The 26,775-nt window shown below is 44.3% G+C and overlaps 1 protein-coding gene across 3 annotated transcripts in view; it reads left to right on the top strand.

Moving 5' to 3' along the window:
• NDC80 (NDC80 kinetochore complex component) overlaps nucleotides 1–26,194 on the top strand; it is a 131,639-nt gene extending 105,445 nt beyond the window's left edge. For 2 of the 3 annotated variants that reach the window (XM_069202715.1, XM_069202716.1), the window contains exons 13-17: nucleotides 345–434; nucleotides 3,675–3,767; nucleotides 10,229–10,359; nucleotides 18,608–18,710; nucleotides 25,674–25,952. In XM_069202715.1, the coding sequence (XP_069058816.1) occupies nucleotides 345–434; nucleotides 3,675–3,767; nucleotides 10,229–10,359; nucleotides 18,608–18,710; nucleotides 25,674–25,814 (558 nt within the window). In that variant the 3' untranslated portion in view covers nucleotides 25,815–25,952. Of the gene's footprint in view, nucleotides 1–344; nucleotides 435–3,674; nucleotides 3,768–10,228; nucleotides 10,360–18,607; nucleotides 18,711–25,673 lie in introns of all 3 variants that reach the window. The other variant, XM_069202714.1, reaches the window with a different exon arrangement.
• The last annotated feature ends 581 nt before the right edge of the window (nucleotides 26,195–26,775 follow it).

Raw genomic sequence — 26,775 nt, 5'->3', positions numbered from 1 at the left:
TTTCAATGTAGCTCAGTACTAAAAGCAAACTTAGGCTGTGAGACAAAATGGGCATTAGTTATATAAAGGCAGGATGTGGGTTGGGCCATTTTTGCCCCTGGGTCTCCTGTTTTATTGCTGAGGCTCATGCGTCTTTATCTGTCATAGGGAAAGCAATTCCTATGTATACAAAGGTGCAGCCGGTATGGCTGAAGGTGCTAGAGTAACAGTGAATAATGTGAACTGTTTTCTGTTTATTCCATGGTGTCTTTCACAGTGCATACAATATTTCCATGTTTTGTATGCAGTACATTGGTACATTGCAAAGAAAGTGAAAATGCAAACCATACATTTGTAAATTGCAGGCTCCGTTGATGAAGCTGATGAACCGTATTGAAGGGGAAATCACAGCCGCCAACAACCGCAAAATCAGTATAGAAGACATGTTTGAACAGGTGGGTTTTAAGCTTGGGCTCCAATGTCCTCCAACCCGTTCTGTGTTTAGTTTTAAATGTTATTGGAGTATTGCGGTGTAGTGTAAAATTCACTCTGTTTCGATGACTTTTAATTTGATAACTGCCAATCATAAAAGAATTGTCATCTAAAAATACAAAAATTCACTAACCGATAAACTTGGTTTTGTAGTTGAGTTGATCTCCAAGGAAAAAAATACAAAAGTCCTACATCAGTATTATAGACGTAGGAAATTGAATCCTTGTCAACACATACCTAGCACTGATTGGATCCCTATTGAAGAGGAGTTGATTCCCAAGAAGATGCTTCCAGGATATAGCTGACCGACTACTATGCTAGTACTTGATTCCGCACATCGGTTTGACTTTGTGAGGCCACATATGCTTTTTTTATATTCACGAAATAGGATCCTATTTACTCATACAGTAAATCAGACTGTCTTATTTACTCATACCAGAACTCAGACCATGGTCTTTCCTACTCATGCCGTGGCATGATATTCTTGCAACTGGTTGGAAAGAGTAGAGCAACACGTCTTCTGAAGCTATAACTTCCTAAAAGATTAGGGCGCTTCCATTTAGTATGTCTATGTTCTGGGTATAAATTCTGGATCTGGAAAGTGTGAGCTCTTTGGGTTGCACAGTGTGCTTGCACCTGTAAAAAGTCTATTGTCTGACTGGCCAAAACAGGCTGGTTGTATTGGCAAACGTCCAAAATTACAGAAATTAAATTGTTCCACATATCACCACAGGGTGTTTCAGACTGCTGTATTGAATTGGATGTGCAATAGTTGTTTTCTAGAAAATATGTGGACAAGCCAAGAGATGTTTCTCTTGTCTTTGCAATGCTTGCACTCAGGACAAGAGGGTGTATACACCACTTGCTCTTGCAATAAGAAGTGATGTATTCTTAAAAGATCATGGTTTTGTTTAAAAAAAAACAAAAAAAAACTTAGTTTAATTTGTTGGTGTTCACACAGAAGTACTGTGGCTTACATGCCTAAAGTGTTATACTTTTTAATTAGGTATTGGCCTTTCAGAAATATATTCTTTGATCCAAAATTCTAAATATGAAAATACTCAAAGTAATATAATCAATCATGAGTTTAGTTGAGCTCTAATGAAAAGACTACATAGGTTTACAATCAATGTTATATACAATTAAGGAAGCTGTATCTTTTTCACCACCTGGCTAGCTCTGATCAGATCAGTAGTGAAGAGGGGCTTATTTTCAAGGAGTTGCTTCAGTGAATGATTCAGGTGCATATTCACAGATTCAGACCATTTCTGGAACTCCCTGACCCTGTTTTCTATAATGTTAATACAGTTGAGAAGCCATAACAATGCTCCACACATACTGTAGGTAAAATATTAGGATGCTAATGTCTTTCGCACCATTTGACTTGAATGAAACAATATGAAAAGTGATGGTTGTTAGAACTTAGCTGCCTTTCTATGTTGTAGAAATAAATGGGTGCCTGTGAGTAATAAAGCCAGTGTTGTAATCGTTCATTATGGCTTTCCAAAGGAAAGCCATTTTCTGTTAATTTAATAAATTTGGAACTGTTCGAATCTACACAAAACTTTCCAAAATAAAGGTTCACTTAATGCGGCTCCTTCCTGGAAAGTTTCCTGCTTATCCATCAAGCGCAAGGGTTAGGGCGAGGGGTGTAACTCCATTCAGAAGTCAAGAAATTAGCATTTAAAGAGTTGCTTGGGATTTTCATGAAGATATAATATCCTAGAAATGTTAGTGATAAATGGACTGTTGGGTCCTGCAGAACTGAAAATTCATAAAACACCCCAATCCTACTGGCTGGGGGAGTCTTTTCTCCTATTGATCATTGGGGTACTACAGGGCCTCACACTATGATTGGGCAGCTGGAGCATCTCAGGAAAATGTTGCAGCATTTAGTACAGGTCTCAGGTGCTCGTCCCCATGTTCTGAAAAACAATAATAAATTAACATAAAAAGTGTCAGCATGGGGACACGCATATCCGAGGCACTTGCAGTGCCCTGAAAATTACATTTATTTATTTATTGACCGAGCACAGTCCTCCGGTGGGGTAATTGTGATGTCTGCTGATAGAATACATTCAAGGGGTGCCCTCTAACAAGTTACTGTTATAATAATATTTATCTCTGAGACTTCGGGTGCAAGCAGATCAGGGTCATCCAATCATAACCTTTGTCCAGAGGAGCTTTGAGATACTGGAGCAGATATGCTATATCCCACGTTGCATTGCACCACTGTGGGTGTGCATTGTCTGCAGTGCAACCCAGCAAATTCTTTGCACTCTGTCACAACTCAAGGAGACCGTTTACAAGACTTTGCAGAAATCCTGCCTCATCAGTATTCATGAGGCAGGATTACTTCTCTGTTCCCTTGTGACCCTCAGCAAGTGCAAAGATGAGGTTTCCAAAAGGCAGTAGATCTCCATCTCTCTATTCACTATTGTGACATGCCAGCCCCTAACGTTTAAAGGAACAGGAGTTGCAGTGCACCCCAAAATACCAGCTATGAATGGGACATATTGGTAGAGAGTCATGTAGCAGACTGGGACAACAGTCTGGTGCCCTAATGCCTTCCGATGAGACTTGCACATTGTGCAGCTACCACATAATGAATGGGTAACGACATGAACAGTCAGTAACCACTTCATAGTTACTTACTAGGGCAGTTGGTAACCATTTATTGCTCTGCAACCATGCGAGCGGCCACAAAACATTGATACGTCTTCGTTCGATTGCACGTAAAATTGGAACACCCCGTTGCCACCACCCTCAGGACTCACTGTGTGCCTTTCAAATCACAATAGTAATTTCAACTCATATTGCTGTTCTGGACTTTGCATTTTGGTATTTTCTTTTCAAAGCCCGCCATCTGTCCCTGTGCAGCTTTTGTAACCAACTCGTTCCAGCTCGTGTTATGTGTGACTTATATATACCTGAGACTCTTGAATGGAGACATGCAATTCTGAGAATGGAATTAATATGATGTTGTCATTACAAAGAGGGTCACTACAAGTCATGGCTTAGTTACATATCTCATATTAAAACTTTGGGGTGTTAGTTGACCCGAAATCAACAATGAATACTTACACATAAATATTTGTTCTTACTTTAGTGTTGCCCCCTTTAGTTATGTTTAGAGTAACACAAGAGATTGTCTTTTTGAAGATTTGCTTTGTGTATATTTTTAATCAGAATATTTTTCAAAGGTGAATACAATGGTAGCGGAGAAGAGACATGATGTAAAGCTGCTCACCGATGAATGTCAGAAGCTGGAGGAGATGTATCAGCAGAGAACAGAGGTAAGAGTTGTTGTATAAACTTTTGTCTACCTTTTAATAAACGCTCATTTTATGTCGTATCCATAAGTGAGTGATTTCTAATAATTGGGTTTCTGTTTAATGTCACGTTATGAGCTTTCCACCATTCATCCCTGAAATGACCATGCAACATTTCTGTGTATTTATTAATGTAGTAGTGGTCCAAAATCCTCCTTATCGAGTTTTAAGTTGCACTTTAGTGTGTGAAGACTGCTGGCACCCCTTCTCCCACACAGTTTTAGTGCATAGTCACATTTGTCTTTTGTGAAGTGACAAATCGAGCTCCTCAGCGGGCACTCATTGCAGCCCAGGAAGGTGCCATCTGTAGTTTAAATCAGTCATTGTGTTTTTATTGATGCTACAGTGGTATCTGAGAAGGTGCAAAGTCTGGTAGTTCAGGGATAGGGGCTATGTTATTTGTGAAATATGCAGCTATATATGGCAGCTTCTTGCACCCTGTCATCAGCTCTTGTTTTTCCATACCTCAATGATACAGGTCCACAGTTCTTTGTGTGCATGTCCTGGCAAGGCTTTGTAAGGATACTTTGAATCAGGGTCACTCACTGCACTCACATAAGTTCCCTAATAGCCAAATAGATCCTTTGAGGAAAAAAAAATGCCAGGGTAAGACCACTTCTTCCCCAAGGAAACAATCCCAGAACCACCCAGAGACTCCACAATGAAACCAAATTTTCCAGTCCCGTCCGCCGACATGTCCAGGTTAAGGCCTTCTATATGCAATGTTTGACGTTTTCGGGATGACTAACAGACCTCTGGGCCACTCCCAGAGGCCCGTGCTATTACTGCAGGTTCAGCAAATTCAGTGGGTCTAACCTTTACCACCACACTGTCCACCACCCACAGGTTCCAGCCTTGGTGCTGCTGCTGGAAAGCCATTACCTACCAACAGAGATTATGTAAGCACGGAGGACGATAGTTCGGAGTCTGATAACCTCCTCCCTCCTTGTCACAGAAATGCTGGGCTTTATAGCCATCTACAAAATGCTTCTGCCCTTGACACATCCTCAGAGCTACACTTTCCTTATCCGTCTGCTCCTCCAAAGAATGTTTGTTCTTCTGCATCTATGGTACGAAAAGCATTGTAGGCAGTGGAATTGCCTTTACTGACTGCTGAGGTGAAGTGTAATGTCTTGACAGAAGTCCTGGAGCCATCCTCAGCTGCTCCGCAACCTTTGCTGCTATTCAGTAATGTGTTCTTGGACCCTGCTGTGGCTGCTTGGGAGAAGCCTTTCTCTGTGCCTATAGTTCATAAACAGTTTGCACAACTCTTATCAGCTTGCACCTTCAGATTCCAAGTTCTTTGTGACAATCCTTCACCAGAGAGTTCAGCCAAACCTGAATCCAAATGCATTTCCCACAGCTTCTCTGAATTGTGAATCTAAAAGACGTAACTGCGTAGGCAGAAATGTTTGTGCATCAGACAGCTTAACTTTTGGCTGGTATGCCCATACCTTGTGGCAACTGGCTAAAATGGCAGTAATCGTGAGCATGGAGAAACTCTTCTTAGACTAGATGAGAAATGTTTTAGACGCTTTCAAGCTGATCCTGAAATCCAGTCTGGTTTCTGCTAACACAGTGGTGAGCTCCATGGCCACTGTGGTCATTCTGCACAGTCACACCAGGATGTGCACCACAGGTTTCTCAAGCGATATCCAGGCAGCATCGATGGATGTGCTGTACGGTGGTGAGCAGCTCTTTGTTGAGAAGGCCAACTCAAACCCTGAACTTTTTAAAAAGTCATACCATTACAAGCTTGCTGGGTCTGGCACCCCCAGCAAAGCAGTTCCAACAGCAGTACAGTTGCTAAAGGACTTCTCCAATGGGCAACTATCATGACAATGCTAACCTTCACAGCTGATCCATATCCCTTAACACCTTACATTTGTTCCAGGTTCTGCTCCTCCTAAATACAGGAGATCGGTTGGTATCCCTTTATCTCTGAGATTCTTGTTTCCATCTGCTGATCCTCCATTCTCACAGTTCTTGCGTCCAATTCTGGGAGTTTTTTCCCCTCCAAAATGTTGCACATGGTGGCAGATTCACTGTTGAGATCGGGAGTCCATGTGTTCATGTGCATGTACATCTACACTGTGAGCGCGGGTCTCCTACTGTGGTCACAGAAATCTTCAGTGCACCATGACACTTCTGCGGGTTTCGAGCTTAGACATGATCTGCATGCAGGCTTTTTGACCTCTCCAGAAGATTTCAAATACTTAAGTATGATTCCACTGTTTCTCAGTTGTGCTCCAATCTCAGTTCCCCTTAGCTACTGGGCCTCGTGCATCTTGCTTGTTCCAAACACCAGATGTCCTTGGGCCCTTTATTAATACATGTGAGGGCAGCTGCTCCAGCTTCACGTGAGCCTTACAGCTTGGAAGCAGATTTTCAACTCAATTTTCCCAGATCACGATTGATGGAGTTGCTCTTCCTATTTCATGGTGGGTTGCACCTTCAGCCCTCCAGAGTTGCAGGCGACCGTCATTACAGCACCTCCTCCTTGGGTTGGAGTGCTTCTATGGGCGAGATGATGATGATGATGATACACTCTCTTTGGTCTACGTCGAAACAACAGCTGCACGTAAATATGCTGGAGTCCTCTGAAGGCATTACTGTTTTTCCTATTCAAGTTCTGTCAGACAGCACAACCACCATACATTTTGTTAACAGACTCGGTGGTATGGAGTCTTGAACTCTGTATACGTGATACCATTGGTCCATCGGCCAGGCAGTTTCCTAGAGGAGGTGTAGTTAGCAGCAAAGCCTTCAGTCTGTCTCTAGATCAGGGGTCTTCAAACTGGGGGCGGGCCCCCTAGAGGGGCCTCACTGAATCCTGAGGGGCGGGGGCCGCCAGGCTCTGGCCAAAAGAAGCATTATGCAGATAACACTGCTTTGTTTTAAGTAGAAACAAATCTATTACATTTTTTAAAAGGTAACCAAGCTTAACTGCAATGTTTAAATAAGTCTAGGCATAATTAAACATTGCCAACTTAATAGAATAATTGTGAAAAATATTGAGGGGGGCCCGATGATTCGTTTTTTTTTTTTTTTTTTTCCTGCTGGGGGCGCGGCACTAAAGTTTGAAAACCACTGCTCTAGATTGTGATGTCCATGTTGGGACATTTTCACCACAGCCCAGAACTGGAAATATCCTTGGTTAGTGCCACACACTTCCTCACCTGGATTAATTACCAGGGTGATGCCTTCAGGTTCAATTGGTCACAGGGCTTCTCTAAGCAGTCGTGCCAATCCCACTTCTTCCAAGGGTTCTGCAGAAGGTGCAAGGGTATGAAGCTCAATTGATCCTGATTGTCCCAGGTTGAGAGAGGAGGATTTGGTAATCCAATTTCTTTGGAACTCAGTCCCCTCTTCCTCTTTCAAACAGGATAAATATGCTTTTGCAGCAAGATGATCAGATCCTCCACCTTAGTTCTCAGACACTTTGGCCAGTCAAATATTTGTACCACTAGAGGTGACAGATGCCACCTTGACTGTTAAAAACATTGGCACCAAGTTGGTCTGTGTGGGTTTATAGTTTAACCCCTTGGAGTCTTTTGTATCCAATTTTCTGCACTTAGCCCTTTTCCTTTGCTCAATCACACCTGGTGATTTTCATTGTGAAAAGCTATTTGGGTGTCTTGTATGCCTTGATGTTTCTCCCCGATAAACCCTCCTCTCTTTGATCATTATAGGATAAAAGGAGGTGACTGCACACCATTTTTAACTTGCTCGGCTTCCCCGAGGATTCTGTGTTTCATTTCCACTGAGTCTAGGACCTTAATCACTGTTGCACCTTTAACCACCCAAGTACAATATCTCCTCATTGGCTTGCTTCAGCTGTGGCCCCCGTTCTTATCCCAGTCCACATCCGTGAGTGCTGAGGCTGGAGTGTCAGTCTGCCACCGATGGAATACTGTACAGTACCACTTACACGTTTTAGAAGGTCTGCAGGTGCAGAAAAGTTACCTGTATTTACTGTGTTCCAATAGACACACGATGTCTGTACTGGCAATAGTGTATATGAACTGTCCACTTACAAAAGACATTTGCAAAGCAGTTTTTTAAAGTATATTTTTATTAACATTTTTAGACATAAGACAAAAGAAACATGTTGCAGTGTCATTCAGTAGCTTGTATGCTTCATGTACAGTGATATTTTTTCACCTAATACATATTTTTGAGTGTTTTATCACTGGGCGATGGGAGTGTGGGAAGAAGAGTAGACGCACCTCGAGGTGTGCAATCAGGATAAACATGTACATCATATGTGAGGGGGGGGTCATAAAGGTAAAGGCAAAACACCTTCAGTCCTCTTGCTGACAGACACAACACATGTGTGCTTCTAGCGACTTGCATGCCTCCGGAGGCTGCAGCCTAATTGTTGATCTAGTCCGTCCACAGTTCCTCCACACATGGCGGGGTCTGTGCATGCTCAGGGGAGCCTCCAGACTAAGCCCCTGTCCCTCCCTCCTGTTCAACCACCACAACGTCTACCATCTTCTTCCATTTTACAAGGTCCCTCTTCGCATGTTCATCTGTGCGGACGCCTCTGAAGCATACTTCTTCCGCCAAGACCCACTCTACTACGTCCATTTGCCACCTGTCATGAGTTGGAGGTGCTGCCCAAGCCCAATGAATAGTTATAGGGCGTCTGGCGAGTACGAGGCCCAGGAGTGTGAACCTATAATTCATTTTCTAACCTTCCTTAGGAAGTGATAGGAGGCCCAGGAGGCAGTGTCAAATTGTCCGGGCCAGATGGACCCTAGTACTGGTGTAGACCCCTGCAACTCTGTGTAAATTGGTTAAATCCGGTTGGGGACGCGCCACAATTCAAACAGTCAGCTGTGCGCGCTGGGCAGATCCTGCTTAGTCTCTTATGGGGGGTTTTCGGGGGTAGGTAAGGAGACAGCTGCGCTCTATAGAGGTAATAGAATTGTGTTTGTTTGAATCTGGCATTACTGTCTGTCTCCTGCACCTGTGCCCTAGCTCGCCGCCACTCTCCATCTGTGTGGGGAGTATTGAGGTCCCCATCCCACAGAAGGTGTGCCTTAGTTATATTGATCTGTCTGCCTCGCCCTTCGGTGCAGCATAGATTCAAGAGATAAGGCCGCTGTGCGAACCCAGGTCCAGGAGAATCCTCAATACCTGGGATTCCTCCAGTACGTCAGGGAAGCTGGTCCATATATCACAGGCCGTGTGATATATGCCAACATGTTGTGGGACCTGTCCTCGGCAAGCATTATAAATATTTTGTTCAGGTAGAGATTAGCCACGTTCTGACAGTTTCCCTCTATCCATGGGTTACATTCATGGATTCCCTCCGATGCAAAAAGGCCATGAGCCAATAGAGTGGGAGCAGTCTTGCATACAGCACCCATTTCAGTACATATGTCACCGTCTTCTCCCATGCCTGTGCAACCTGGGATACTATGTGCGGTGTACGCTTTGGAGTCCCATTAGAAACCTTGGTAGGTCGGTCCAAAGCACCAGTCCTGCCAACAGCATCTTTTCCCATTTAGGTTCTTCCTCACACCATAAGGCCGCATATTGAAGCAATCTCGCTAGGTAATAAAGTTGGAGATCGGGGAGACCTAGACCTCCATCCTCTAGGTCCAGTTTCAGACTCTCAGGTTTGACCCTGCTGCAGTTGTCAGCCCATATCAGGGAGACAAGCAGTCCATCAAAGCACCAAAACAGTGCCGTTGGTAAAGTACACAAGGAGTTCTGCATTACATAGAGGTATCTTGGTTAACAGTACCATTTTGCTAAAAAACCACCTGCCCCATGAGCGCAGATGCAGTGTCTTGCAGAACGCCACAAATCGGGTGAGATCCAGCTCATATTCAAACTGTATTGCATGTGTTTGTCAAGCGACACTTAAAGCCCTAAGTATCATACATCGATACTGCGTGGATAATATCTCCCACCCTTATTCCCTTGTTGCCAAGTTTGTCTCAAATAGTTTGCCAAGGGTTCCATGGCAAAGCCAATGACGAGCGGGGACAAGGGACATCCCTGTTGTGTGCCCCTCTCGATATTGAAGGCCTCTGACATCACCCGGCCGGGCTGCACCTGTGCCCTTGGTGCAAAAATAACAGGCGAATCCAGGCCAGGCACCTCCCATAGTACGGCCGTGAAAGGGTGTTGAATGCTTTTTGTATGTTTAAAGCCACCAACGCAGCATCAACCTTCGCAGTACTGGTAGAGTGTAGGACGCAGAGCCTCCTGAGATTCATATGTGTGCCCCTATTGGGCATGAACCCGCACTTATCAGTGTGGACCAAACGGGATGCAAAGCAGGTTTTAATGGTTGACAGAACATAGCAGAAAAGGGGGGGGGGTTTACTTGTAAGACACACACTCTTCCGTCAGTGGAAACCGTTTGATCAGCAACTTATTCTTTCTATGATCTATAATTTTTGCAGGAATCTGAAGAGGAGCAGAAGAAATTTGCGCTGGAGATGGAATCTCTTGAGAAACACAGACAGATTCTGGAGTCTGGCCTCAGTACAGGACTGGAGGAGACACAAAAGACCTTGCAGGAGGCCCAGCAGCAGTAAGTGTTCTGTACACGGGACAAGGGAGGAGAAGCCAAGGAACCCCTTCTCAAAAGTTCTGATTGGTTTCCTACATTTCCATTGAACATGTATTATTTCTATTCTTCTATACGTATGCCGAATATTCTTAGTTGTGACTGCTCACTAGTATGAGCAGTAAAAGCTGTTCATTGCCTATCAGATCGAGCCAGTGTGAGGGCTCACATAGGAAGTGACAGCCGTCACTGCCCTACAGCATGCGAGCAACAGCTCTGTAGAGAACTGCCATTTGGACCCTCCTGCTGCCAAACACATCCCGCTATGGTTTCCTGAACTTTGCCGTCCAGACCTCCCTGTCTTTTCACTCACTTCTACCTCCTAAAGCAGCCGGTTTCCCCTCTGGCTCCCTTTCAGATTCTTCATTCTAGCACTGCTCTTCAAGTCTGCCAAACTCCTCCATTGCCTGCACGTGCACCACCCCGAACCCCCCTTTTCTTCCTCTCTTCTGGCCTGCTTTCCTCTGCCTTGCTGCCTCGCACCATTTCTTTTCATGGCTCTGATTGGCATACTTGAGATGGCCTAAACCACCGATAGCTTGATTCAGAATTGCATCTTAGTCATTTCTTCAGTGTGAATCGCTTGTGAAATTCCAAACTTGTTTCCCAGACATTTTCAGTGAGTAGTTGTTTTACTCCAGACTCTGGTGTGACCAGGGCTATGTTATCCATACTCATAGAAAAATTGTTTGTGGATAAGGCCTCTGTAATCTTACTCCCGAAACTTCATGGCTAAACGTCTAACTCTGGAGTAAGACACAGCTGCTGACAAAAAACCTTTGTGAATCAACCTTTACATTGCACGCAACCAGTCAGCCCCACTTCACTTTTGCCTCTGTTCTCAAAAATTGCTCATTCTCTTCTTTTCCTGGAGCTTCCTCCCCTGCTTGCTCGTCCTAGGCCATGTTTGGTCATAAGAATGCAACAGAATATTAACTCATTGTTTCTCTAGATGAACTTATTTCTTTAGATTTGGTGGCCAGACATTTTGGTTCTTTTGGAAAGCTCTGCAAACTCTTGGCTGCTCTTACTGGGTAGTTTTATCATCAGGGACAGAGATCAGACTGTCTCTTTGTCCACTTATCTTATTTTCTGGGCCAGTAAAAGGTGGAAAACTAAAAAATCTTTGAGCCCTGCCCTTTCCACATGTACATGGCTCCTTCGGCCCACCTGATCAGGAAGCATGCTCTGTATTTTTTATTCTTCTGCTGTTGATAACTCTCCACCAGATTTAACCATGCTAGTTGAGCTGCTCATCTGCAAGCAGCTTTCCAACACTGTCTGAAAGATGTGTACCTGGTGCATTACAAACACCTCATGTTGAACACCATCAAGCCAGGCGGCTTTCTATTTTGGGAATGTATCTTCTTGTGGTCTCATTTTTGTTGCCCATCTTTGAGCCTACCCCAGAACCCCAGGGCTATCATTTGGGCATTATCTTTGATGGGCAGATTGACCAGTTATCATGGACCCTGCATCCATCTTCCTCCACTTCCCACTTTTTGTTAAAAAGGTGTTAATATCATCAACACCTGCGGCAACAAATTATCCTTAGGTTTACCTAAATATATTTTGCATTGGATGTCAGTTATAGACGAGCATTGGCAAAAACCAATAGGTCATACCTACAACAGCTGTTGACTTTGGCAATGTTTTGTAGCTATGCAGTACAGCAACGTGTACTGCTATGCAGTGTAGCTAACACTATTTTAAGAAAGTGCTATTCCACAGCCATGGCTCTTCTCCTTATTTTTAGCGCATTAGGTACTGTAGTCTTATTTTAAAATTATGTCTAGCTATGCTGCTCTACAGCATGGCTAGAAATCATTGCTAAAGTTGGCAATGCCCATACTGTACAGCTTGAACAAAAGGCAATGGCAGAGTCAACAGACTGAAAGGCAAGACTTATTTGGCTTTTACAATGCTTGTTAGGTCTCGGCTCAACACCCCTGTTGTTAATCCTTTAACACTACCAGAGCGTGGGATTCTATTAATATGTCTCTCAAAACCACCTGCATGGTGGACAGTTCTGTAAGTCCATTAAAACCCGGCTTTCTTTTCATTTGCCTGACTTCAGCGTCATCATCTGCACCAGAATACATCTGTAATGACTTCTGATTGCCTCATCTAATCTCACAGTTAATTTTCCTTTGCCTACTTAATAAATCACTCAATATGTACCACCTTCCGATACGTCCAAACGACCTTCAACTAAATCATACTTCAACTTGAACTCTTCTTAAAATGTTTTCTCATCGAGGTAGAACATTAAAATGCAAGTACAAAGACCATCGATCTCTTCTGTAAAAGACCAAGAGACTGGCTGTGCCGTCGCTTTTTTATTGGTTGTTTGCAAAGAATGTGCCCTAAGGCATGCACACGCATTGGCTGCCATTTTTCAATGTGTATTTTTTATTAGAGAGAATCCATTGCATTGCAAGATAGTCGTTTATGTGTGTGCATGCGTTATGTAGCGTAGTGAGGCATGAAGACCGTTTTAAAATTCACAATCTAACATGAGAGAGGGCCATGTTAGACCAATAAATTAAAAGAAAGAGTAAAGAATAGTGTCTGCTATCACAACAAGCACTGGTAATGCCAAAAGGTCTGGCTTTAAAGGAATTTTGCATGGTAATGTGAAATATTACAAGTGAATAGCATGGGAATAGATATGTATTTGCGTCGACGCAAAGACCTGCAGAATAAAGTGCAGGTTACAATGTCAGTTAATAGTTCCAGTGTTGAGCCAGACCTAAAAATCCATGTACCGTAATGACTGCCCACTTCCCATCTGTGCTGCTGCCACAGAAAAATAAGTTACATTATCTAGTTATCTAAGACAATTTAATAGCATTCCAGTGTCATTTGTCTGCCCCTGAAAATTCAAGCTTAGGCAGCTGGATAAATAAATAAAATAATCACAGCTGCGTGGAGGGCAAGCACTTTTTTGTGGAAACACTCAACTTCTGCTCAATCAAAACATTTACTCCTTGCTCCCAACATGAGGGCGAATTGAGCTGCTGTAATGGAACTGTATGTGAGCGGGTCCCAGTATAGGAAAAGTGACCTTGCTGGGGTAGAACTGAGGTGCACTGACAGAGCTGCGTCCGAGGTCCCAGTACTGGAACAGCAATGTGTACTGACTGTAAGAACAGAGGTGCTCTGGTAGACAGTGTGTGTGGGGTTCTGGCACGGGCACAGCTGAGTGGCTTGAAGTGTGTGAACTGAGGTACACTGAAGGAGCTGCGTCTGAGGTCCCAGTACTGGAGCAGCAGTGTACTGACTGAGAGAACTGAGGTGCTCCTGCAGACCGTGTGTGTGGGGTTCTGGCCCGGACATGGCTGAGGAGCTTGGAGTGTGTGAACTGCGTTACACTCATGGAGCTGCGCCAGAGGCCCCAGTATTGGAGCAGCCGAGTGTACTGACTGTGAGAACTGAGGTGCTCTGGTAGACAGCATGTGTGGGGTTCCTGGCTCGGCTGAGGGCTTGGAGTATGTGAACTGGGGTGGACTGATATAGCTGCAAGTGGGATCTCAGTATGGAGCAGAAGTGGGCACTGCCTCTAAGGATTGCAGAGCCCTGGTAGAGCTGGGTGCCTAGGCTATAAGCAATTACAAGTGATCCTCCGCCCTTGCTGTTGTCACACAGGCAGGCACACTTGGTAAAGAAATTCCAAGCCAAGGAAGGGCAGGAGCCAGGCAGCTGAGAGAGTGTGCAGAGAGCCTACAAAGATGAAATGTGACCAAGATAACAGCCTGATTTACAGCCTTGTTTACTGCTAAGCTCAGAGAAAGAATGCTCTGCAATTGAAAAGGGACGCTTCCCCTGGACAGGAGCAGGAAACAAAGTAAAAAAAAAAAAAGTCCCCTACAGACCAAATAAACAGGACAAAGCATAATTATACAGTAGTTGGTCCCTGCTCCCACACAGGAGAAGGAGGGACAAAGAGGCATGACTGACCACTAGCAAGCAAGGATTTTTAAATGACACTGAAACTAATGAATGAAATAGCTGGAAGCCCACAGAAGAAGTATACTTAAAAGTACACCTACGCTCACCCTAATAAAAAAAAAAAAGTGCCCTGGCAGCACTTTGCAGCACTGTACTTACCCTTGTAAAAGAAAAATACATTAAAAAAATGTAAAGAGGGGCTAGGGAGTTAATTTAGCGCATGCAGGGAAGAAGGCCACAGAAACAAGAGGGGGGAGAGAGAGCAAAGCAACCCATATGCTCCATAGAGTGGTAACTGAAGAAAAAAAACAAGCACTGGCAAAGCCAAAAGGTCTAGTGTTGGTCGCCAGTCTTTTGAATTTGTCAGTCTCTGTTTTGTTTTGTCAAGCTTTTGTAAACGTTCATTACTTTGATTGAGAAGCAGCCTGGCTCTCTTCTGTCTTTAAAAAAAAAAAAAAAAAAAAGCTCAAATCATAAATATTTTAGGTATCAAATAGCACATATTGCCATATTAGTTCTTGCTATTTGAGGTAACTACTGTGTGCGCAAATGTGCTGCACGTGAAAGGGTAGTTTGTTATCACTCCCACTGAAGGTAACCAGTGGCTAAGTGGGCTGGTGTCACTGGAACCGAGCTATACCTGGCTGATGAGCCAGTCCTGAGTTGCTTGTGTTCTGGTTCAGGCAGAATCTGGCCTGCAGTTCGGGGGGGGCACTCTTGATATTTGTTTTTTCATGATTATTAAATAATCTTTGTCTGCAATTTCGGTTAATAAAGTATTTTTTATTGTTCCAGTGTACATTAGTCTCCTTGCACTTGGTGATCTTTGAAGTGTAGAACTGAGTTAGGAGATAGGTCAGTTGGTTCTGTAGTGAGTGAAATGTCGTTACCTAGTGGTTGGTATTGATATAATGACTGTTGTTTCTGAATTAGTAGATTTGAGGCACTCAAATGAGCTTCTATTGGAGGGATTATATCAGGTGTATTTAATACAGTGACTGTATTCTGGCCACTCCACCCCCTGTTTGATTGTTTTGCCCGGGTTCTCTATGCACAATTCAAAGTTTTTGTTGGTTGAATATCCATGATTGGATGAGCTGAGTGGCAGAGCCAAGTTTCCACTAGGAAGACTATGTAAATGTCATATTGTGCCCACAGATCCTCAATAGATGGGGCTTTAGCCGTTGCTGATTTGCAGTTTAGTAGTAGTAGCTTGGAATAGTTGTAAAGGAGTTATGCTAGTTGTGAGGGGATGCCGGGAATATGAATAGACATGCATCCAATGCAAAACATGAATTTTCTTCCCTATGGGGAGATTTGGCTTTAGAGCCCAGATCATCTCAATTTATACCCAGAATGATGTTAACTATGTTAAGTTGTAATCTAGCGATGACTGTTATCCCAATAACATTAATAGATATCCCTAGTTAATTTCTGGGTGGCCCTTGTAGAGTGGGCTCTTAGGGGTGAGTTCATCTGAAAGAAAACATACATCACATAGCGCTAAAAACGTTTAAAATCACAGTTAATCGGAAAAATATGTGCAGTGTATTATCAGTGCATTATATAGTTACAATTAGAAATCAAAATGAACACGATCCAAAGCTAATAATAAAATAATTTATGTATACTGGAAGGTCAGGGCCTCTCGAGTTGATGTGCAGCCTCATCTAACAGGTGTGACCACTCACAGGGATAGAAAACCCCACTGGGGCCTCTGGTGTATAATTATTCACCATATGGAGGAATACAGGATGAAAAGTATGATTTAAAGAGCTCTGTGCTCACGCTTGAGACAAGAAAGCCACACCGTTGGTTTGTTAGTTTGAACTATCTAGGCAGAAGTAGTTAAGACTGACATTTGTAGAGTGGTCGGCAGTTCACTCTTATGCCTTGAGATGCGGAGTCTCTGGCCATGAGGTGCGGGGTTGTCTTTGATTACAATTAAGACATTTGACACACAAGTGTTCCTGGTTTAGTGTCGTCGGTGGAGAAGAGTGGGTGTGTGTTTGGAGATGCCATTAGGGCAAGGTACCTCAGACATATTAATAGTACATATTGTGTCTTTGTTTGATAGGGTCTTGGCATTTTGTTTGCTTTAATAAGCACCATAGTATAAAGTATATTTGTTGTTCCTACAGGCCTGCTGTGTGGTGACTGTAGTCTTTGGGTCCCTTGTTACCTCCATCTGGTAATCTAGGAGACCGCCTATCCATTTTCTATTACTTTGTTGTCGAGGATGGGAGCAAGTCCAGCACTTTCTTGTACTTGTAAAGCCCGGTAGCTCATACTCTGTAGCATCAAAGTTGTCTTCAGAACAGTCCCCTCTTTCGTTCAGATGATTTGATGATCTTTCACCTAACTCTGGAGGGTTCCTGCAGATTGTGGACTCATCCTTCCTCTACGGAGTACACCCTAGACAGCCTCGATTTATGTGCGGAATTAAAGCTCTGTTAGGAAAGTGGCAAGCTTCCTCACGACTGAGCAATTTTTTTGACACACAAGTGGACTCACGCTAGTCTTTGACCCTGTGTAGCACTTCACTGCCTTTTGGCAAGGTTCGCGTTAGATTAAATACCTCATACTCACTAGCAGACACTCGCTCCAGGCAACACAACTACAGAAACTGCAATCGCCACACGGAATAGACTCTTCAGTCTGTACATTTTATAGTGGTAGAGAAGTACACACTCCTCACGTTCATTCCACCGGATTAAAGACTGCACTGACCGCTTTTCAGAGGTGTGAACTAATTGTAGACATTTACAGGGCAGCAACCATGAGCATGTAATTTTTAAATTATACTCTGTTGGAATCTTTTTACCAACATTCAACTTATGCCCAAGAAATTATGCATAACATCTTGTACTGCGTGCTGTTAACAATTTGGTGTCTCCCCCTTCCTACATTTTTGGGCTGTGGCATGAGGCTTTCCACCAATTTTGAAGGAAAACGTACCTTTTTGGCAATTTCAGATTCAAATAGTCTTTAATTGTTGCCTTCCTCCTTCAGCACCCAGCTACCCACGGGGAAGCATGCTCTGCTCGGATCTATCATGTGGTCACCAAAGAACTAGGAACAAAGCAGGAGCAGTGGCTTACTCATTGATTGGGAGAAGGTCTTGTATGAGAAGCAGGGATGCTCTTGCATCATTCATCCTAAACTTTTGAAATGCCCGCATATACAAATCTGTCCCCACTCCTTCCTGTGGTGCAGGTAATTCCCAATCAGTTTGTCTTATTTACTTCTCTTAGCATATTGCAAACAATCAAAGCCTATTCATTTTTGTCTGGAGTGACACCTATCACTAGTATCATTGATGACGTTAGTCAAGAGCACCCCACATTCCAAAACACCTGCTTCCATTCCTTCCACTGCCTGTTCTCAAAAGTTATAATCCACCAATATGTGGGACTTGGTAGTCTCTGAGCCCAGGGTACATCAGAAAACTCCCAAAACGCCCGTCACTTGAGAAACACGGCAATCTGTGAGGGGCACGCGGTGCACCTGAGTAACTCTACATAGAGCGAAGGATTTAAATCCGAGCACTCTGTCATAGTTCTATAGAACACTCTACACAGAAGAGGCAGCCTCCTCTTCAGTACCTTCCACTTCCATCACTGACTTTGTCAGCAGTCAGTTGCACAATATCACCCCATGATAGACGTCAAACTCTAGAACCCCATCCCTGGAAACATTCTCCCAAGACGGGGAACCACCTTTGCTGGAGCAAATCCCTCAAAAATACATCCTACCATGGGAACAATACCACAAAGCAGTTCTCACTGCACTTGCACCAGATTCATTTTGTGTTGAGCACAGTACTGATTTCCAGATTAATTAAATGTAATCCCTGTGGGTTTCGGGGATGATTAATCTGGTAGCTGGGATTGAAAAATATAAAACCAGTGCATGACTAACTCGCTGTATGAAGTAGACTTTTGTGCTTGGAATGGCATGGGCAGTACGGCTCTGGGTTTTTTCTAGACAAGGTTATAGGACATGCAGCTGGAGGATCGAGATTTTAAAGGGATGGATCTAGGGTTGGGAAGAACGAGGTTCACAGAAGAGGGCACTTGGTTATTTTCATGTTTCATATTGTGGTTCACTCAGAGTCTATATAAGCATCACAGCTCTATACGTTACTGCTTAATGCTCGTAATAGGATTTGTTTCAATAAAAAGTCCACAAATATGCAAACAATTTGTGGCTTGAAATTCCCAAGGAATGGTTGATTCAGGTATCTCTTTCCATTTCTCAGGCTCCAGCTGGTTGATCAACAGACGACTGACGTGGGAAGACATTTGTGGAACAAATTAAATAGAGTGACAGAAGCCATCGCCATCCACTTGCAGACAATTGAGGTATAACCTTTTCATGTTTGGTTAAACCAACAAAAATGGTGCAGGAGATGGTTACATTTTGTTTGTTTGTTTCTGATGTTTATATTTGGGTTTGTTGCAGTCAGTTAATTTCTCAACGTTGGGGCTTGCGCGAAATAAAATGCAGTGACAATAAATGATGTACTATAGCAAACTCAGCCGCACTGTAACTTAAATTCACGTATTCATTAAGCTAAAAGGTTCTGCTTGTTCACCTGGCGGCAGAGCACATTTACCGAATAAGAGACGCGACATGTTAGGTATGCCTCATGACCGGTTTATATCTAATAAGTATGCAATGCTGTAACTAACATTCTAAGAAATTATTTATTGCTGTCCTCAGACCGCCCCCCTCCAAAACTTCATAATGCTCTCAAAATCAGAAACAGGCCTTCAGATGTGGCCAAGGGTTAATGTGTAACTGATAACTCCCAGGTTATGTATCTGGGTACCAGAAGGTCTGTACATACTTACTGGTAATCCTAATTACCTCAAGTTGTATTCTTCCTCATCACAATCCTTCAATTATGAGGAGAGAGTCACGTATGGAAAGATGCAACAACTTTATCCCTATTAATTGTAACCAAGATGTTTAACCCCATCCCTTGCACTGAAGGTGTAATCTCCTGCCCTTCCTCCTGGAAGTCCTGTTTGTAATACCAGACCAGTACCTCACAGGTGGGGGCGAGGGTGGGACCCAACAAGTGTGACTAGGAATACCAGCTTTTCTACTTTGTCCTCCGGTCCTCCTCCTCAGAGTCAATACATTATGAGGATTTAGCCCTCATCCATCAATCATGAGTTAAGTCCCACTCACGACCTTTGCGCGAGAGCTGGTTTCAGAACACCACTTAGGAAGATAAGCCACTGCTGGCAACCATAAGATTTAGTGGGCGCCTTGCAAAGCAAAAACTGTCAAGTAGACAACCATACAACACAAACAAAAGCAGATGCATCAGTTGGAAAAGTGAGCCTCCAGGGCACATCCGCACAGGCGAAGCCTGGTCAGCGATTCAGCCAATGAAACACGAATACTGAGCAGGAACAAATCGCATCAGAGAAAACATATAAGCCACATTAGCCATACAGGACATGACAGCCAGCAGTGCATCATAGCAAAAATACGACAGAAGGAGTTTGAAGCAGCGCATGCATAATTTTTTTTTTAATCTTCTTTTATTGTTTATTGTTATTGTTATTAACATGACAAATCAATACAATTCTCGTGTGTGACATAACAGAATATTGCAACAGTTGTACTTTTTGTGAGCCCTTATATCTTGTCAGCAAGGACACTCTCGCTGGCCACCGACACGTAGGGTTGGCGCGTCGGTTACCCGGAGGTGTGTATCATAGCTTGTATCTATTAATGTCTATAGAGGCTGCGATGCCAGCGGTTTGCATAGTGGATGGATAGTCTTTCATGTCCACATACATATTACTGTTTGTCTGATCACCCTGCCGCTTCATTGCGTGGCAGTAAAAGTAGCCATTTGTTTGTGCAAAAGTGCAGATTCTAAGATAGTAATAAGTAAAACAGTAACATGTAACAACAAAAGAGTACAATAGAGTTATGAGTCTGGTATAAATGCTTCAATGCCTTCACCTGTTAGGAATTCCCCGAATAGCGTAGAGAAATATCTGCCCATGCAACAACCAACTTGTGTCCAAATATATCGCAGCGCATGCATAAATGACATCACATTGCAGTGCACACATGAAACATGCAACCCAGAAGGGATTGAATGCTGCTGCATAGCAGTTTAGGGCAAAATGGTTGCAAACCAGGTTTGCACCCTCCAAAATGTTGTTAAAGAGGTAATTGGTATTTCCAACACAGACGTTTGCCTTGTGGTAGGACGAGGTATTACATTCGCTTTGCCTGTGGAAAGATTTGTCTCATTTTCTGCCAAAGTAACCTGGTCTTGTTTTTCGCAAACAATTCTTTATACATGGCATACATCGCACTTTCTCGTCATTTGCTATCACCTATCCTTGTCTCTGCCACAGACGCTGTCAGCCAAAAACAGGTTCTTGTCCCATTTTTTTAAGAAAAACATTCTGCGGATCCATGGGCTTTAGCTAACTTTTCTCCCAGTTGCCTTCCCTCTTCTTAGATAAAACACATTGTTTAGATAAAATATTATATTAATTTTCCAAACAAAACAGCAAATGTGTGCAGCCTGAAAACAACCAATCCCCAACACTTCCCGGACCCCTGCTAAGGTCACCAGTTAAAATTACTCTGAACATCACTCACACAACCTCTCACATTTTTTCAGCCATGCTCTCCCCTCATACATCACCTTTTCCTGCCCGTAGCTAACATTGATTTCCATTTCTCAGTCTCTCTCCGTTGGAGCCACTGAGGAACCACATTTACGTGCCACTTCTCCCTTGGCCAGGAGAAACCCCAGGTTAAATAACATCCGCTGATAGGAAGATGCATGAGATCCACTCAGTAGCCCCAGCAGTGTCAATTGGGCCTACAGAATTATATTAATGTTAATAGCACCCTCCAACCTATGAGTCACCCCCCCCCAGTACTCACGAAAAATCAGACAATCCCAAAATGCATGAAGGAATGTACCCCTCTGCTCACTTCCTCGCAAACATGGTTCATCCGACACTCTACTCAATTTATCTAGAAGGACTCTGGTATAATACACCCTAGGTAGGATCTTGTGCTGTATCAGTCTGTATCGGGCCTTAGTCGCTACCTGTCTTAGGAACTGTAGCGCCTCTCCCCAGTCCTCTTCCTCTAGGTCTCCCACTTCCGTCGGCCATCTCGCCCTCAGAGGCTCCAGGTCCCCTTGCGTATTTCTCACCAGGGTCTGGTAGGTGAAAGAGATTGCTTGAGTAAGCATTGGCCCATTTAACAGTCTGTTTTCCAGATGCGAGGCCTCCTCAACAGCCTCATCTGGTGCGGCCCTGGGCTTCAGCGCATGTTGCGAATGGAGGTACTTGGGAGGGCGGCATCTCATATTCTTCTCTAAGATAATCAAAAGGTACCACCCCTCTAGCGTCCCACACGGCTGCCAGTGTACTTAGCTCTATTGCGCCCCCTGTCGGAAGCCCTGGAGAATAGATGCCTCTCTGTCGTGCCCAGCCTCTACAGTGTCCTCGGGGTAAGACACCCAGCCATCATATTCCTGTATTGAGCCTATGCCATATTTCCACAACCGTCTTCATCACTGGGGGGCAGCGGCCCCCCCCCCCCCCACCACAGAGATCATGTAAGTAGCCTTTCTCCCCCAACATCTCTTTGTCCATACGAAATGCCAGGTCCTCTTCTTATGCATGCCCCCACCCATTGACCACACTTTGCTGTGCCGCCTCGTAATAGCGCTTAACATTAGGTCGTGCTGTGCCTCCCTCATGAGCGGAACTCTAAGGGCGCCCCTTGCCACAATAACTTTCTCAGTAGTGCTTCATTTATTTAAAAAAATATCTTGGGAACTCGATATAGGCTATTCTGTAGTATATATGCAAAGCGGGGAAAAGCCACCATTTTAAACTGCACCGCTTGACCCATCAGGGATAGAGGCAGCGCTCGCTGGTGTTGAACATCCACCTTTAGGCTCCGCAGCAGCGGAGCAAGGTTGCCCTCGTGGTGGGAGGCCTCCCCTCTGGAAATCCATAACCGTAAATATTTAAAGCATCCTCTTTCATTCCTGAGCGGCATAGGGAGGCTGTCTTCTGCTCTCCACATACCCATTGGGAACATCAGGGATTTTTCCCAGTCAATTTGTAACCTAGGATATTTCCCATAAAATGCAAACATTTTGCCCACCCTTTCCAAGGTCCTATCAGGGTTGGCTAAGTATAGTAACGCATCATCTGAGATATGATCCTCCAACAGGGGGTGCCACCTCTAATCTTCAGTCTGCACATCCACTCAGCTAATGGGTTCTAGTGCCAATGCAAACTGCATCGTCAATAGTGGGCAGCCCTGTTACGTTTTCTTCCTGATCAGGAAATCCAGTGAGAGGACCCCGTTCGCTTTAAGCCATGCACTAGGTTTTGTGTAAAGAAAACAGATCCAGGCCAAAAATTTCGGCCCGAATCTCCTTTTCTTCAAAACTACACACAAATAAGGCCTTTCCACTGAGTCAGATGCTTTGTGGGCATCAAGAGAGGGCACCGCAAGTGGTACTTCCACCCCACTAGCTGCCACCGTATAGTTCCGAAGTCTCCTAAGCTTAAGTGTAGTGGACCTCTGGGGCAGAAATCCATTCTGGTCCAGGTGGACCAAGTCTAGAATGCCCCCCTCAATCTAGTTGCCAAGGCATTTGCTAGCATTTTCGCATCCACATTCTGGGGGGAGGTGGTCCTGTTGGAATCCCATCTATCCAGAGGTTTCCCCACTTACAGGACAGGAACCACTGTTGCCATCCTCAAGTCTTGCGAGAGTTCACCCTTCAGCATGCATCTTGTGCAGCAGGGGGTACAATGCTTGCAGACAGCCGGTGGAGGAGCTTCAATGGGGGGCCATGTGGCCCTGGTGCTTTCCCGGTCTGTAACTCCAAAAGCGCCATGCACACCTTGCCTGCAGTCAATTCATCCCCCAATTCCAGTGCCTGCCCTCTGTGCAGTTTTCTACAGGGACAGTCTCTGACAAATTCCCATGTCTCCAATTCCTGACGTGGGGTTTCCCGTATAAAAGTCTCTAAAATATCCTGCCATGCCCCCCGCAATATTATCACTGGCTCCTGCTGGACCTACTAACTCATTCATTTGTAATCTTCCAAGTCTCCTGCTGCTGGCCATGCCAAGAGCGCGCCTGCTTAATGCAAGTGTCTCTCAGGCTAAGCACATCTGTTTCAGTTCATCGGTCATCGCTATTCTATCTTCCTCCCGTTTCCTACCAACTGTAGACTCAACTCTTCTGTTGGGGTCTGGGCCCCTTTGTCCTCTAATTTGTCTCTCCAGCTCCAAACAATCTCTCCTTAAATTATTCCCCCCATTACATTTAGGCTGCTGCCTCCCAGGCCAGCGTAATCCTCCGCTAAAATAATTGAGTGAACTCAAACTTTTTTTTTTATTAAACCATCCGGCGTTAATCCCGGTGCAAGCACCTCTGCATAACAGTGTGCTCTATAAATGTATTCATTCATGCATTCAGTCAGAAGGCTTCGTACGCTTGTCCTGGAATTCCTGAACCACGCAGCTACAGCCAAGGAAGCCTCCCCTGTCCTCCTCCCGGAGAATGCTGCAGCTCTGCAGGCAGGTGAATGAACTGCCGCTGAAACTAGGGCCACGTGAGTCACTGACATGTCACAGCAGCCAGGAGGAAAAGAGCATTGAGGGATAGACAACTGTCAAGGGCAGCCTCCAGGCTCAAAACCCACTGGGAATGAATACCGAGCCCAGCACCTCCCAGAATCCAAGGTTTAGTCCAAGAGAAAGACCTTCAAATGCCGCGGAGGTCGAGTAGACCATCAGTACCAGCATAGAGATGTCACCATTGCACACATCCTTATAGGAGGAGAAACTCCTGCAGTTCAGTAGTGCTAATGTCTAGTAGTCGTCCTTCACAACCTGTCCAGGTTCCGATAAACGTGTGCAGCCGGGCAGTGCTGTGCCCCAGACCTCAGACTGTGCTGACAGCCTCTTTCTGCAGCCCAGAGTTTATGCCTCATTACTGCACAGAGAATGCTTTCGGGAGTGACTGGTATTCCAAAGTAGCTGGGGAGCAACAGCAACGCCAAAACATTCAAGGAAGAAGCCAGTAGGATTCTCAAACCCCAGACCCTAAAAAGTGGTGACAAATCTGAGAGGCCCCTCCAGATGAAGGATGGTGAGAAGGTACACAGAATCCAGACTCTAAACTGGGACAAAGGACCAACACTTCTACTGAGCAACTGGATAAGCAGCATGCAACTCAAAACCAATCCTTGCGTACCATAACAATGATAGAAAAACTGTTCGGCTTAACATGTGCAATAGGAGGAGTCAGAGTGGGAAGAGCATAATCACTAAAACTGGAGATACTCCTGCTATAAATTCTTACCAGGTAAGTTCATGCTGACAAGCATCACACCATTGTGCCATAATGTCAGTAGATGTGGGGCCTGGTACATCAAACCCATTGAGGTCTCGCATAGAACAGAACTGAGGATCAGAACTAGAAATGCCACTGTTCTGTGTAGTTGTCTTGCAGTGCGTCATTCTAAGTAGCATTTCAGAGGTCCTCTCACGCCCACAGCTATCCTTGCCTTTTTTCTACCCCGCCGTCCCGGCTAGTGCTTCACTGCTGCTCACAGTGATGCCAGCTCCGCTGTGCCCCACCTTCCCTTTTACCATGGCTGTCGCTGGTCATTCTCTGCCATGCCTGTGCCACAGAGCCACTCATGTCTTTCAGTGCTGGGAACCCGGCAGCCACCCTGCTGGAAAATGTTTATGAAATGGTGACGGTGATCTTCATATCCTTTTGAGATCTTGACAGTGTAGTGCTTCTCTACCACTATTTCCATCACCACCGCCATCACCAGCAGTATCACTATCACCAACATCACCCCCGCTGCCTCCATCACCTGCATTACTACACCTAAGACCAGCATGATGACCACCATCCATGACCACATCAACCCCACTGCTACCTTCACAGACACAATGTAATTGTATTTTTGTGTGTGTGTATAACAGCATTGTGTGTTTCATAGTGCTGTGTGTGGGAGCGTTAGAATGGTGATGTGGGCCAGTGCTTGAGAAGCAGTATATATTTGTTATCAGTAATTAAAAAAAAGAGCCAGACTTTTTGTCTTTGATGCCAGTTTCATAGTAACTCCAATCAGTGAACAGCTCATGGCTAGAATAAAACCAGGTGTATTACTCCTGCTTGTACCATACTAGGCAGCAGTGTTCCTTGGATCTGTACGTTTTGATACAGTAGTTAGCTGGAAAGCTTTGCGCATTTTCAAAGTGTCTCTTTTTGCCCTTTAGAAATATTTGGATGACCAGAATGCAAAGGCTGCCAAAGACCTGGAAGAGGTGCAGAGAGACGATGTTTGGAGAGACTTCAGGGAGATGGCTGAAAAATATAAAAAAGTAATGCAAGAAAGTCTGCACCTGGAAGAGAAGTGATGTGATATGATCATAAAGTTTGTTTCCTCATTAGCTATGGAACAAAGTGTCAATGCCGGAGTCCTTAAAGCGAGCACCAGTGGTCCACCAGAGAACCATACGAAGGCATTGGGACATACAGACTTGGTTTCAGCATCAGGCTAATGGAATGCACCTTTCACTGTCCTGTCTCTGAAGACTTCTGGCACCTTCGCTGCGCCTTGTAGTACGTCTTCGCATGCACCTTAACGTAGCGTTGCTTTGTACATAGCTGTTCTTCAGCACCATCTCTTTTGTATATTTAATAATTCACACTCGCAGCGTGTTTTTCATTGTACTTGTTTGTAATGCAATACAATATTTATGAATAAGGTATTAAACATATGAGGTGCCTTTAATAATAACTTTAGCATCTCTTGTTCATTAAATGTTGCATTTCCATTTCCATCACTATATTGAAGACCTAAAACTTGTCCATGCAGAAGGACCTTCATGCATGTTACAAAGTTACTGTGTTTACCATTTGGAATACAGAGCACTCTTCAAGTTTGGTTTGCAAAGATCTAGCAGAAGCAGAAACCATCATCACCTCAGTGGTGATGAACTGTTCATCGAGATACAGGACCCTGAACAGTGTGCTATCACGTCCTTTGCTGAGGTACTCCTTTGCTGGTTTTTCGAGGACCTGTTGGCTATGTTGTATGTGCTTCTGAAGAAAAAGCATATCTAAGGTAACCTGTTCTGGGGAATCTTTCTCTGCTAATCTACTTCCTCAGTAGGCCAAATGAATGATATTCTCAGAATGTGGAATTCACTTTAAAACGTCCATTAATACAGTCTTATTGTTTTGTCCAGGATCACACAGATCCCTTACACCTATTTACATGAAGAATCTGTTAGAAATTGGATTATTTGGGGGTGACTACTCACCTCAAAGAATAATCACAGCTGTTGGTAGGGTGAACCCTCAGTAACTTATCCT

The sequence above is a fragment of the Pleurodeles waltl genome, chromosome 8 (genome assembly GCF_031143425.1).
Source record: "Pleurodeles waltl isolate 20211129_DDA chromosome 8, aPleWal1.hap1.20221129, whole genome shotgun sequence".
NCBI lineage: Eukaryota > Metazoa > Chordata > Amphibia > Caudata > Salamandridae > Pleurodeles > Pleurodeles waltl.
Note: the sequence above shows the minus strand (reverse complement) of the source record. Positions and strands in the feature narration are given on the sequence as shown.